This window comes from Eublepharis macularius, chromosome 5, assembly GCF_028583425.1.
Source record: "Eublepharis macularius isolate TG4126 chromosome 5, MPM_Emac_v1.0, whole genome shotgun sequence".
NCBI lineage: Eukaryota > Metazoa > Chordata > Lepidosauria > Squamata > Eublepharidae > Eublepharis > Eublepharis macularius.
Genome location: NC_072794.1, coordinates 32,673,083 through 32,686,206, shown reverse-complemented (window position 1 = coordinate 32,686,206; position 13,124 = coordinate 32,673,083). Strand labels below are relative to the sequence as shown.

General features: G+C 42.2%; 1 protein-coding gene across 1 annotated transcript in view; it reads left to right on the top strand.

Moving 5' to 3' along the window:
• The window catches only part of EDEM3 (ER degradation enhancing alpha-mannosidase like protein 3), a 44,885-nt gene that overhangs the window by 20,363 nt on the left and 11,398 nt on the right, over positions 1-13,124 (top strand). Inside the window, exons 8-16 of the mRNA XM_054981327.1 lie at positions 428-533; positions 1,181-1,278; positions 4,546-4,671; positions 5,939-6,022; positions 7,159-7,242; positions 8,287-8,411; positions 9,272-9,437; positions 10,919-11,073; positions 12,636-12,789. Of these exons, the coding sequence (XP_054837302.1) occupies positions 428-533; positions 1,181-1,278; positions 4,546-4,671; positions 5,939-6,022; positions 7,159-7,242; positions 8,287-8,411; positions 9,272-9,437; positions 10,919-11,073; positions 12,636-12,789 (1,098 nt within the window). The remainder of the gene's footprint in view (positions 1-427; positions 534-1,180; positions 1,279-4,545; positions 4,672-5,938; positions 6,023-7,158; positions 7,243-8,286; positions 8,412-9,271; positions 9,438-10,918; positions 11,074-12,635; positions 12,790-13,124) is intronic.

The window sequence follows — 13,124 nt, the reverse complement described above, 5'->3', positions numbered from 1 at the left end:
CCCTCTCTTCATTTTCCCACCACTGAGAGGAGGCCGCAGATAGGTTGATGAACAGTCAAACCAGTTATCAAAGAACAAGCTCCCCATTCGCAACTGGCGAATAGGATATGACCCAAACTAGCCGGTGTCTGAGCATCCCTGGTTGCAACCCATAGGTTTGAGACTCATAGGTTTGAGAATCACTGACAAGTGGAGGTGGGATTTGTAGCAAGCAGAATAATTTGGTGAGTGGACAAGAACTAATTTTGATTAATGCCCTCAGGACCATGTTTGCCTTCCTAGTGACAGGATTCTAAACTTTTATTTTGTTATACAAGATACTTTTTTTTTTTTGAAAAGGGAAGAAAATAATATGCTTGTTGTTTACATCAGTTATCATTGTGCTAAAACTGTACTTCTTAGAAAGATGTTGATTTATTTGCTGCAGGAATACGCAAGGAAGGCACTTGATTTTCTTTGGGAGAAAAGGCAACGCAGCAGTAATCTGGTGGGCGTCACCATTAACATTCATACCGGTGACTGGGTCCGAAAAGGTATGAAGCTTTCTGACTCTGCAGTCTCTGGCTCCATCTAGCTCTGGCTTGGGCAAATGACAACGAGCCTGGGACGGATGCTAAACTCCTGGCTTGAAGGAAATATTCCTTAGTTCTCAGAAGTCTGGGATGGCTCAGGGCTGTTATCATATATCGTGCTAAAAAAGAGGGACTGCGCTTGAATACATGAAGATGCCCATTCTGAGTCAGACCATTGGTCTGTCATGGTCAGTATTGTCTGCTCAGACCAGCAACGGCTTTCCAGGGTCTCAGGCAGAAGTTGTTCACGTCATCTAGTACCTGGTCTTTTCAGGTGGAGATGTCAGGGATTGAACCTGGGACCTTCTGCATGCAAAGCTTATGCTCTGCCACAAAGCCATGGCCCTTCTGGACATGCAGTCCAGGAGAGGCGTTTTGCATGGTGACCTAAATTTGTCTAATCTACCTGTTAGGAAAAAATGCTCGCCTTTGTGGTTTAAACAATAATATATACATATGTAAGGTAATATTGCACTCAGCATATCCTCCAGTCTCAACTGTGCTTGCTAAACATTTTGCCAAAATAAAGGTTTGTGTCACAGTAACAAAAACTAGCTGCAGCTATATTTTTCTTTAAAAGCATATAACTGCATTTTTTATCTTCGTAGATAGTGGAGTTGGAGCAGGAATAGATTCATACTATGAGTATTTATTAAAAGCCTATGTCTTGCTCGGAGATGACAGTTTCCTTGAAAGATTTAACACAGTGAGTAGTACTTTTTAACCTAAAATCCTGTTTAAGGTCAGATGAGACTGTAGTGTCCAGCTGTGCAGTTAATGAGTATACCATGAGTTCTTCAGATGCTCACATTGTCCGTTGCTCTTCATCCTTCAGACATTTGTTGGGTAGTGTTTCACCTCCCCTCTCCTATCAAAGGTGCAGTTCCAGGCATCCATTTGGCATTCCATCTGCTTCTACATATTATTAAACCTACAGTGTATATTGGAAGCCAGCTAGAGGATCATGTATTCTCTTCTCTGCAGGGATGGAAAAACTGTAAAAGATTTTGCTTTGGATCCTAGCAGCATGAAATAATAGCCTGTTATGACCTTTACTTTTGGGGGGGGGGTAGATTTTTCTTTTAATCTTCCCCTTACACCCTCTGAGTAGTTAGCTGCCACCAGGAATATTATATTCCAATATGTTTTAATTAAGTTTTCCCTTTGGTAACGTTCCTAAGCGTCAGGCTTCTTCGTGGTTCTATGTGGCCCTGAGGATAGGAATGGGATATAACAAAACAAAATAAATGTTTATTTTTCAAGAAGTGTATTGGTTTCATAAAAGTAGTTCTTAATGTTACTTCATTTAAACTCATTCACACAGATCTCTTGTAAGGCTTCACACACAGGTAGCCTCTTTCTCTAGGCTCTATATTTCTCTCACAGAAAACTCCTCAGGCAGCACACAGCTAGCCTCTCTGACTCTTATTTACAGAAATATGAAACCTGCTCAGGCAGCACACAGCTGGCCTCCCTTTCCCTGGCTGAGTGTCCTTTCACAAACATGCTCAGTTCATGTTCCACACAGGTTATATTTCTCTCATAAACACTTCAACATATTCAGGCAGCACACAGCTAGCCTGCTTTCTTCTCTCTCCAAACTTTGCTCTCTCTACTGTCCATCTCAAACTGCATTCACTCCGCCCACACTCTCAGTCATCAACCAGTCATATCACTCACTCTTCCCTCTCTCACCCCCACTCTTCACCTAGCTCAAACCAAGCATTTAAAGACACATGCACCCATTTACTTGGAATCATTACATAGCCCTTCAGTTTTAGAGTAGAGTAGTTTATTACTGAAGCGTCAACAGCATATTTCACAGATTGATTTGCAGGGTGGAGAAAGCGAATTGAGAGAACTTTTCCCTTCTCCCATAATACTAGACCTTGAGTACACTCAGTGGAGTTTATGGACAATAGATTCAGGACAGACAAAAGGAAGTTCTTCATGTAGGAGAAGTCCCTCAGTGATTAAAGGGAACCTCCATATATCGAGTCAGCGTACCTCTGAATGTGAGTGCCCGGTGGCAACATCAGGGGAATACCCTGCCCTCTGTGACCCTCCAGGGTAACTGGGCACTGTGTGAAACAGGATGCTGGATACTGTTCCGATCCAGCAGGGCTCTTACGTTCTGATAATGGCACTTTCAGAACCAGGTTATGAAAACACTAAGTGGGATCACAGATGTTTACAGAAGAATGGAATTGTTAATCTTTAAGGTACCAATGGACTATTTGTTCTTGCTACAGCAGGCATATTTAGCTACCTCTGCGGAAAAATAACTACTGTGCAACTAAATGTTTCTTCCTTTACCTATGGATGTGATAGTTTGTGAGGAATGTATGGCTCAAATCTCGAGTAATGTAAATGGGGGACAAATTTAGTTGTGTAACATGGAATGTAATTTACTTGTGTGCAGGGGTCATTTCCTAGAAAAAGAACTGCAGGAACTCATTAGCATAACTCATTAGCATAACTCGTTAGCATATGCCACACGCCCTGACATCACCAGAAGTGTGTCAGAAGGCAACATCCACCCCCCCCCCAGACCCCTTTCCACAAAAGTCTCCAGGTATTTCTTTAAAGGAAAATGAACTCAAAGCAGCTTACCCTCCTCTGGAGAGCCAGCCCTGCTTGCAGCCACTCACTCTCTCAAGTCACAAATGAAAATAAAGCAGTATGAATTCCAAGAACCCTGCGCTCCTTTGGAGCTCTGCACCACTAGGCTTGCACTCACTCACTCATTTTCTCCCCCGCCCCCCCAGTCACAAATGAAAGTAAAAAAGCAGAGCAGAAGGAATCCAAGCAGCTTGTGTTCCTTTGGAGCTCAGCACCGTTCGGCATTCACTCATTTTCTCCCCCCCGCCCTCACAAATGAAAGTAAAGAAGCAGAGCAGAATAAATGCAAGCAGCTTGCTTTTCTTTGGAGCCCAGCACCACTCGGCATTCACTTATTTTCTCTCCCCTGCCCCCACCCCAAGTCACAAACAAAAGTAAAAGAGCAGAGCAGAATGAATGCAATCAGCTTGCCTTCCTTTGGAGCCCAGCACCACTCGGCTTGCACACTGAGGAAAAGTAATCATGTGGGCGGGGCCAAAACCCATGTGACCTCTTTTTAGAGCTACCGGAATGTCGTTCCTGTGCGTTCCGGCTCCAAATGAGCCCTGCTTGTGTGACATGGAACAGGCAGAGATTGTTCCACTGAGGAGTTTCCAGAGCTCTGTTTTGTAACAACAACAACAACAAAAGTGGCCTTCAGAATGAATTTCCTCCCTCCTGCCATTACTGCAGTTAGCCATTCCAGTGCATCTTGACTGCAGTGAAGGCTGACAAAGTACGCTGCCGCAGAGGTGGATGAGCCACTTCTTAAGGTAGTGAAGGAAATATTTGAAAGGCAAGAACCTTTGGGTGGCCAGTCATAGAAGCTTTCATGGAATTAAATTCAAGACCATCTGTTTTTATGTATAGCCTTTTTTAAAAGGGGAGTTGTCATATTTGGAGTTGTCTTTGAGTAAATACGATAACATGGCTGCCGATGTACTCATTGATTGTGGTTGAAGTGAGAAGGGGAAATTCTCTGTTGGGGAAGAGAAACAATCCTGTTGCTGGCTCCCAGTCTGTTACTTGTCCAGAGATGAGCACCACTGCATCTGCACCAGCCCACAGAATGATTCAGTTTTCTATAGAATTGAAACTGAAGTTTTAACACTCTTTTTACTGATAAACTAAACCAAGAACAATAATGCATGAACACATGTCTATATGAATCCCTGTGATGTTTGTTCAACTGTTTTTGAAAGTTAGGTTAAGAAAGCAGAATAGCAGGCTCTACGTTGAGTATATTTCAGTACAGGGAAGCTTTTTTTCTTCTTCCATTGTATCTGCATTTATTGGGAGAGGAGGTAGGCAGGTTAGGTCTAACCTTGCAGGTATATTTGGTATAAGCTCACAAGGATATGTTGTTCTCTAGCATTATGATGCCATAATGAGGTACATTAGCCAGCCGCCACTCCTCCTTGATGTGCACATACACAAACCAATGCTCAATGCTCGGACCTGGATGGATTCTCTGCTTGCATTTTTTCCAGGCTTGCAGGTAGGATTTTTCAGATCTGCAGATACTTTTAAACTTTCTTTCTCTTCATACTATTTAATTATAATGTACTAGCTAGTCAGTCACAACAATTCTTTTAATGTGGTTGTGAGGTCAACTAAAACTAGTAGTTTTAAAGTGTCTAGGATGCTGTAGCTGTATGAAATGTATAATTAAAAACCAATAATCAACCCAGTTCATGGTTTCAATCAAAAACACAGTGCATCTTAGAAACCTGGAGAGTGTCTAGGAAGAATAATCTCTTGGTTTTTCTGTTGTGTTCATCACACCTGCTCTGTAGTTCCTTGAAGCCCATAATCACCTCATGATAGGCCACATGAATGTTGGGTGGCACTATGAGCCCAGGCATTGCTGTTATGAAGGACTAGAAGACTTAGAGCAAAGCTACAAGTGACGCATTACACGTGGCAGGTCCTCACAAGCTTATCTGGGAAGTGTAATCGGAGACTCCTTCCCCTGGTTGAGTAGCAGCAGTGGCGGCAGGCTCAGCAGCTCCTGCTGCTGCTGCTCGCCGCCTGCCAGCTTCAGGCTCCCCTTGCTGGCTGAAGAGCTGGAGGAAGCCAGCAGCAGCCATCACAAATCATTCTTCCAAGCACAAGCCCGCTGGACACAGGGGCCCCCAAAGACTGTTCGGGGGTGGGCAGCTGCTGTTCTCTCCCAGGGCGCCTTATGTCCGGCGGGCTGCCTGCCCCCAGGGAGCTGCTCTGGAGAAAGTCGCCACATCAGCGAAACTCCAGCTGCAGTGACAGCAGAGGGATCTGCTGCTGCTCTAACATGCCCTCACTCTAGTTTTCCTCCAGGAGCTTGGGGGCAGGGGGAAGGAACCCTCTGTGAAAACTATCTGTCCTCACAGAGAGGGGAAGCAGTCTCCAACTACATTTCCCAGGTAAACTTGCAGGATCAGTCAAGTGCTCTCCACGTGTAATGCGCCACTTGTAGCTTGGCTCTTAGTGGTCCCAAAGCCATCAATTATAAAAATAGAAAATAAATGTAAAGGGGAAAAAAATAACAAGAGAAAGGCCTGGATCGGGGAATGTGATATAGGGTTTCTCAGTTTTTGCTTGTTCTGTCTGTTTAGTCCGTTTAGTCAGTTTGGTCTTGTATTTGGTTTATAGAGAGAGACAAAGAATTGAGCACATTGTGACTGAGAGAGTATAACCAGCTCACTTTCTGACAGGAAACTTTCTTATCTAAATGTTCTTGTATGGATACATGGCAAATGTTAACCTTTTTATGCTCTGGGTTCTAGGTGTTGAAAGGTGACATTAGACCTGCTATAGAAACTCATGAGATGCTGTATCAAGTGATAAAAAAGCATAACTTCCTTCCTGAGGTAGGCATGTGTTTGCAAGTTCATCATTATCTTGGGATGATTGTATGTTGTGTGCATCTAATGAAGTTTTTAACCTGTCTCTTCCATAAAACGTCTTTCAAATTGGTTTACAAAATCAGCACAAACAATGCAACCAACTGACAATACGAAGAGCAACCAGTAGCAGATGGGAGGCAGATGTTTCAGATGAATATCAGGCACTACAGGGAATTGTTAGTGTCTGCTTGATCAATAATTTGTTATGTGACCATTTATACCTGTGCCTCCTTGGCTGCTTAGAGGCTTTCCCCCCTTTCTTCTCCCATAGTAGTGTGAGTAGAAGAACAGCAAGAAAGGCGCTGTCTTTACCTCTGCACACCCTTTTTGTATCTCTATTAGGGCCCAACTATACATTATTTGTGAAACTGCAGCATGTGGAGCCCCACAGTGAGGCAAATACGGCCCCAGCTGATCTGTTTCTGCTCAGGAACATGGTGTGGGGAAGAAGGCTGGAGCCCTGAGTCGTGTTCCTGAGCGGAACTGGGCCCTGGCGCACTCGGGAACATTAGTTGCTGATGTTTGTCTGCCAGAAGGAAACTGCCACGTCAGGGTTCTGTCAACTCAGCTCGTGTCCCAGGCAAATCATAGCTTGGTCCTCAGCTCACCGTCCATCTGGGTTTTTGGCGTACATTGTCATGGTTGAGGAATAATATCAGAACCTGCGGTTGGATCCAGCACGCCATGAGTGCAAAATCGCGGCTCTTCTCTACATTCCTCTTCCCTCAGCATTCCCATCTCGACCCAGGAAAGTTTATGTCTGGGGTCGCGGGGGGCTGCACTGGGAAGGGAGGAGGTGATGTCACTGCCTTCTGCTTTCTCTTCTATCAGTGCAACGGTGCTGATGGAGGAAGCAGGAGGGGTGACTTGATCCCTTTCCCCCTTCACGTGGCAGTCTGGGATGCAGTAGGACTCCTGTAGGAAAGATAGGTGGAAAGATCAATGACTGACACCCACTGCTGATGGATTAAGCATGTCACTTACTCTCCGCATTGGTTCTCAGTCTGTAAAACGACAGTATCGCTTGTGTCTGAAATGCTTGTGCTGTATAAAGAATTATGATTTAATATTTAATATTTTTGTCGTCTTGTCCCCTTCAGGCTTTCACAACAGACTTCCGGGTCCATTGGGCTCAGCATCCTTTACGTCCAGAATTCGCAGAGAGCACTTATTTTTTGTATAAAGTAAGGAATTTGGGTGTGTGTGTTAAAATTCAAGGCAAACCTAGTCCTAGGGAAAGGATAGGAAGTAAACTAGAAGTATATTAATATCTTTTAACAGGAATTGATGGAACCACGTTTTGATTTCTGGTTGCTTCACATCAAATGAAATTTGATTTGCAGTAGGTTGAGAATTGATAGAAACTTAATTGCACAAAATGTAATATATGGAGTTCATTAGCAATAGGAGCGGGTGATGGCCTCTAAATTAGATGGCTTTTCAAAAGGGTTACCCATTTCATGGGGGCTTGTAGTCATGGCAGCCAAATGTCTCTGCTGTATTCAGACTCTGTATCTGATTGCCAGATGTAGAGAGCAAGCAGCAGAAGACAAATGTCTCCATTGTACTTTGCTTGTGAACTTCCTAGAAATATTTAATTTGACCATTTTGGCAGGTGACCTTCTGTACAATCCTGCATGGAGTTACTCCAGTCTATGCCCAAGGAAATCCGTGGGCTTTTTAGACTAGAGAAACTCTGCATAAGACAGAGCTGTTAACAGTGCAACCTAAGAATGTATACCCAGAAGTGTCCCACTGAAGTCAATGGGTCTCCCTTGTAATGTTTATGAATTAAACGTACTTAGAGTTGTACTTGATGGACCTTTGGTCTTTCCCAGCGTAGATGATCCTGAGATTTTAATCCCTGGTCTCTAAGGGTTAAGACTTTGCAAAGATGATCTACTCAAGTTGTTGTTAGGAATATTTCTAGGATCATTTCATTTTTTTTATAATGCACAACTGTATTTAAAAATGTATTGCGGTTAAGAACAAAATTCAGTCGAGATTTGAAGACTATCACCTTTGTATCTCTGAATTATTGTACTGAACAATTCTCTCATCTCCCACTGAGGCTGGATGTAGTGAACTTTTTTTTTAAGTGGCATGTATGATGTTTTAAAATGTATGTACCTAGGTCAAATACCATAATAATATTTAGCAAGTAAATGTAATGTGTTTCTTCTGGAGTAACGTTGCTTATTAAATGCAACATTTGCTTTTAAAAACAGGCTACGGGAGATCCTTACTACCTAGAAGTAGGAAAAACTCTCATTGAGAACTTAAATAAATATGCACGAGTACCTTGTGGGTTTGCTGCAATGAAGGATGTCCGTACTGGAAGTCATGAAGACAGGTAACAGATACGGAAAAGTCCATCCCCTGCAAAGGCAGAAATTTTGGTTTGGGCAGCTGAAATTTGGGAATATTTTTTATTTTATTAATAAGATTAAAAGCCCAATAAAAAGGGCAGAGAAATAGAAGAAAAAAGTAAAGAAAAAAGAATACAAAGAGAGAAAAAGAACAAAGATTGAAAATAACAAAAATAATACGTTTCATTTTCCATTTTTCTCTATAACACCTCTCATATTTTAACAAACATTAAACTTTTCAATACTGCCCCCTTTCTATTTATTTTTCCCAAATTTATCTTCTTAGAAATCAAAGCCACAAATCATCAGTTCATTTTTCCTGGTCTCACACAGAAAGTCAATAAGGGGTTTCCAGTTAACCATAAAGATAGACAGTGGTTTATCTCTGATCAGGGCTGCAAGTTTAGCTGTCTCCGCTGACTCCATCATTTTCACAGTGCAGTCCTCAATTGACGGCAATACTGTACTTTTCCATTTTTTTGCATATAAAAGCCTTGGTTAGCTGAAATTTGGAATATACATACTAGATTTTTTTTTTGCAATAACTAACCAGCATATTAAACTTCACACATTTTTAGTACCCAAGCTACCTTAAAATAACTTATTTAACTTGTTACAGAATTACTTTTCTATATGACTGTGAAGATGTAATTTGTAACTTAGATTTTTTCCAAAGAAAGTGTTAAAATATTACGGGGGAAACCAGGGTTTGTGCAGGGTTTTACCGCCAACTTTAACAGACATTTACTTAGTGCTTGCTTCATTCAGAAGTATTGTTCTGCATTTTGCTACTTGTATGACATATGGATTGGTATTCAAACTAAATTTCCCCTTCTCTTACTAGGATGGACTCTTTCTTCCTGGCAGAGATGTTTAAATACTTATACCTGCTCTTTGCTGATAAGGAAGATCTGACTTTTGATATAGAAGACTACATCTTTACTACCGAGGCTCATTTACTACCTCTCTGGCTGTCTACTACAAATCAGACAGCCCCTAGGAAAAATATTGTGAGTGTTGTTTTTGAAGCTTAAATCCATTTAATACTTTTTTAAAAAAGCAAGATGGTCAGCTCTAAGGGTGCGACCCATCCCCACGCAGCTGCTCGTATGAAAAAAGGGTCAGCAGCACAGAGCTGTATCCTCCACCCCAACAACTTGGGGCCTGCAGCAGCATAGCACTCCAGACCACTGTTAGGAGGAGCGGAAATTCATGGGTCACCTCCTGAAACCCCATCCTGCCCTTCTGAGCAGGTCACATCCCTGATGTGGGAGCGGGGAGGGTGGTTGGGGGGATGGAGAGAGGGAGAATGCTTTGTTATGAGCCCCCTGCTGATGGCTTCTTGTGTAGGCAGCTGTGCCTACACAAGAATGGATTATGTCGAAAATATTTAAGAAATAAGGAATTTAATGTTCTTTTTTTATGACAGGTTGCAATTATGTCACTTTGTTTCAAACACATGAATTAACAGCCAAAATGGGTACACACTGGTTATAGATATAGATATCAGTGTCTTCCATATATTACGCTTGTCTTCCCCTCCCACCATGCTGCAGAAAATGGGGGTTTGCCTGGCTCCCTGAAGTGCAAGTGTGCATAGAGAGAGTCATACATTGCATGTGAACATGTGACCTCTGCAGCAACCCTCAGTAATATATAATGGGCTGAATCAAACCTTCCTCCACCCTAAGGAGCCTTCCTCCAGTGTGACTCTTGCACCAATGGAAGAGCCACATAATTTGGAGAAAGGCTCCTTAAATTGGAGGAAGGCTTCAAACTTGAGTCAGAAGAAAAGATGGGATATAAATATTTTAATAAATAAATAGCTTCTGTGGTGGAGTGGCAGGATGGGAGAATGTCCACCATAATAACAATACACAGCATAGTTCTGGCCAACAGCCCCAGAGTGCTCTGAACTCTGTGCTCTCGTACGTTGTACCTTTATCTTTTTCTTTTCGTTTTGCTCTGTCTCTGTTACAGCTTGTTTATTTTGGTCATTTATACTTTGAACTTTTCTATGTGGCAAAACTGCTGAAGTTCAGGAAAATTGACCTTAAACAATCAGCTCTAGCATTGGAAGCCTAACATCTGGGGCTGTTTTCTGCTGGGGTTGTGTGTTGAAGGGCATGTCATCATACCACAATGGACTTATTGTGGTGTGAGCACCATTGTAGGTAAGCACCCACTTCCTAATGGTGCATAGCCTTTCAAGTATCTGGGATTCCTCTTCCTAAATAAAGAGACTTTGCGTATATTTTGACGAGGTTATGCAGAAGGTTGAATAGCTTTAATGTTTGTGTAAATATAATAAGTTATGCATTTTTGCAGGTAAACATGGTCAATTGTGAAGTGTTGAACACTTCAGCTCATGCTTGGTCTGCTTTTAAATATACTTGAAGTTTAATTGTTCAGATTTGTCTATTGAGATGGCTTATGGCCAAGAGAATACAGCTAAATTGAACAAATACCACCTACTCTCTTTCCTTTATAGACTACAGAATATACAGAACTGGATGATAGTAACTTTGACTGGACATGCCCCAACACCCAGATTCTCTTTCCAAATGACCCCATGTATGCTCAGAGCATCAGGGAACCTCTGAAAAATGTGGTAGACAAGAGCTGTCCTAGGGGTGTATCCCGAGCGTAAGATGTTTGTTTAATTATATATGTTTTGTTATCCTCGAGTGTGTGTGTGTGTGTGTGTGTGTGTGACTAAAAAGAAATGTACAGCAGGTTGCCTTTGCTTCTTTCGCATGCACTTGATGCTCATGTTTGTTAGCCACGTGCAAGAAAGGAGGCGGTATTCCGCTTGCTTCTGATGTAACAAAATGACCTGTGCAGAAACTGATTTATGAAATCAACCAGCAATTTCTTGTTTGAGTTTATTAAAAGCAGCCACCTATTATAAGGAAGAAAAGGATTATGTGTTCACTTTTTTCCCTACTCCCACATTACTTACACAGCACATAATTGGAATATGTTAGAAGTACCTATTCCAAAGAACTTACCTAAATTGTAGAAACATGAAATCGGCTGTAAGGGACAGGGACAGAAATTAAGGCCTGACTTAAGCTTAGCCATGCATGTCAGAGAATTGTACTTGTTTGGCATTGCATCTGGCCAGCATCCCTTTTTTAAAACAGATCTCTGAGAGTTAGTTGTACGTGCACCCTTGGTGTGCCAGTGGGTCATGGTATGGATCCTAAGGTTATGCCTCTAAGTATGGCAGCCAGCTTAACTAAGACACACGATGCATGTGGAATGCCACATTGGTAAGCTTTTCTTGGGTGGCTAATATTTCATTTTAAATCTATTCTAAGAAAAAGGGGTCAGGATTGAACAGTGGCTGGTGTAGTTGCATGGAGTAAGTAAAGAAGAGGGGGAGTACTCAAAGCTTTGTGTGCCAGGAGCAATGGGAGAGTTTTGGTGTGACAGAGACAAAAAATGTGAGTCTGTGAGTGGCGGAATGGTAAAATTTAGAAGCTAGGCTCTGGAAAGTCTTGTGTGTTAGACAGGATTTGTGTTGAATTTAAAGCAGGATGAGAAGCCAATGGAGAAACCTGAGCAGCATAAGAAACAGATTCAGCTAGTTGAGTGCTAGCTGCTGCTGAAGGAGCTGCTGGTACTATAGTTGTTAAGTGATTGGGTTGCAAATCAGCACTCTGTTGGTTTGAATCCCACTCTTGCCATGAATTCAGCAGGTGGCCTTGGATAAATCGCTCTGCCCCAGCTCCCCTGCTGTGGTGTGGGAATAGTAATAACACTGACCTTTTCCCATCACTCTGAGTGGGGCTCTAATCTGTCTAAATTAGTGTCTAGTTGTTGTTATTATTATTATATTTGGGTTGGGGGAAGACACAGAACTGAAGAAAGTGTATGAAAGAAAATGTTGATAGCAGAGTGGGGTAAATTACTATTTTAACAGTGTTGGGAGGTAGGCACAACAAAGAATCTGTTTGGCAGGGAAGAATCAAAATTAAGCCCGCTTGCATACCGGGGCATAAAATTGGGGAGTGCTGAAAAACACACCAGAGTATATTTTCGACCTGATAGCATCCACTTGTCTTTTAATCCATCCATTGCATCTTTGGTGGCTTCTGGTGGTAATGCATGAAAGGCTGTAGTCATGCACTCCCTCAGGTGCATAGTTCAGATATACAGTTGGTTGATAGTTTTAAAAATATTGCTAATGTCTTCTCTTACAGGGAGGAGAGCTTTGGTAGTGGACCAAAGCCACCGCTGAGAGCTAGAGACTTCATGGCCAGCAATCCTGAGCATTTGGAGATACTGAAGAAGATGGGAGTCAGCTTGATTCACCTCAAAGATGGAAGAGTCCAGCTTGTGCAACATGCTATCCAAGTAAGGACCCCTCCTGTTGTCATGTGCTGATCTTGGACGAGCAGAGAGATGGGAATTCCAAAATTCTTAATAGTGAGCAAAGGAGGACATTGTTTTCCAGATGCTTACTTTTACTTGTAAGAAGCAGGTTGGATAATGCCACTTAATTCTTGATATTTCAAAAGACCAGGCAGCAATAAGTGATACACAAATGGGAACATTTTTAGTAAGATTTTTTCATGCACGTTGTAATGCTGGTTCCATGCTTCACTACGATGATTTTGATGCTTCACTACAACGTGCTGTCGAAATACAGGCAAATCATGAAGCAGGCAACCTTGCATATACTCCTTGCT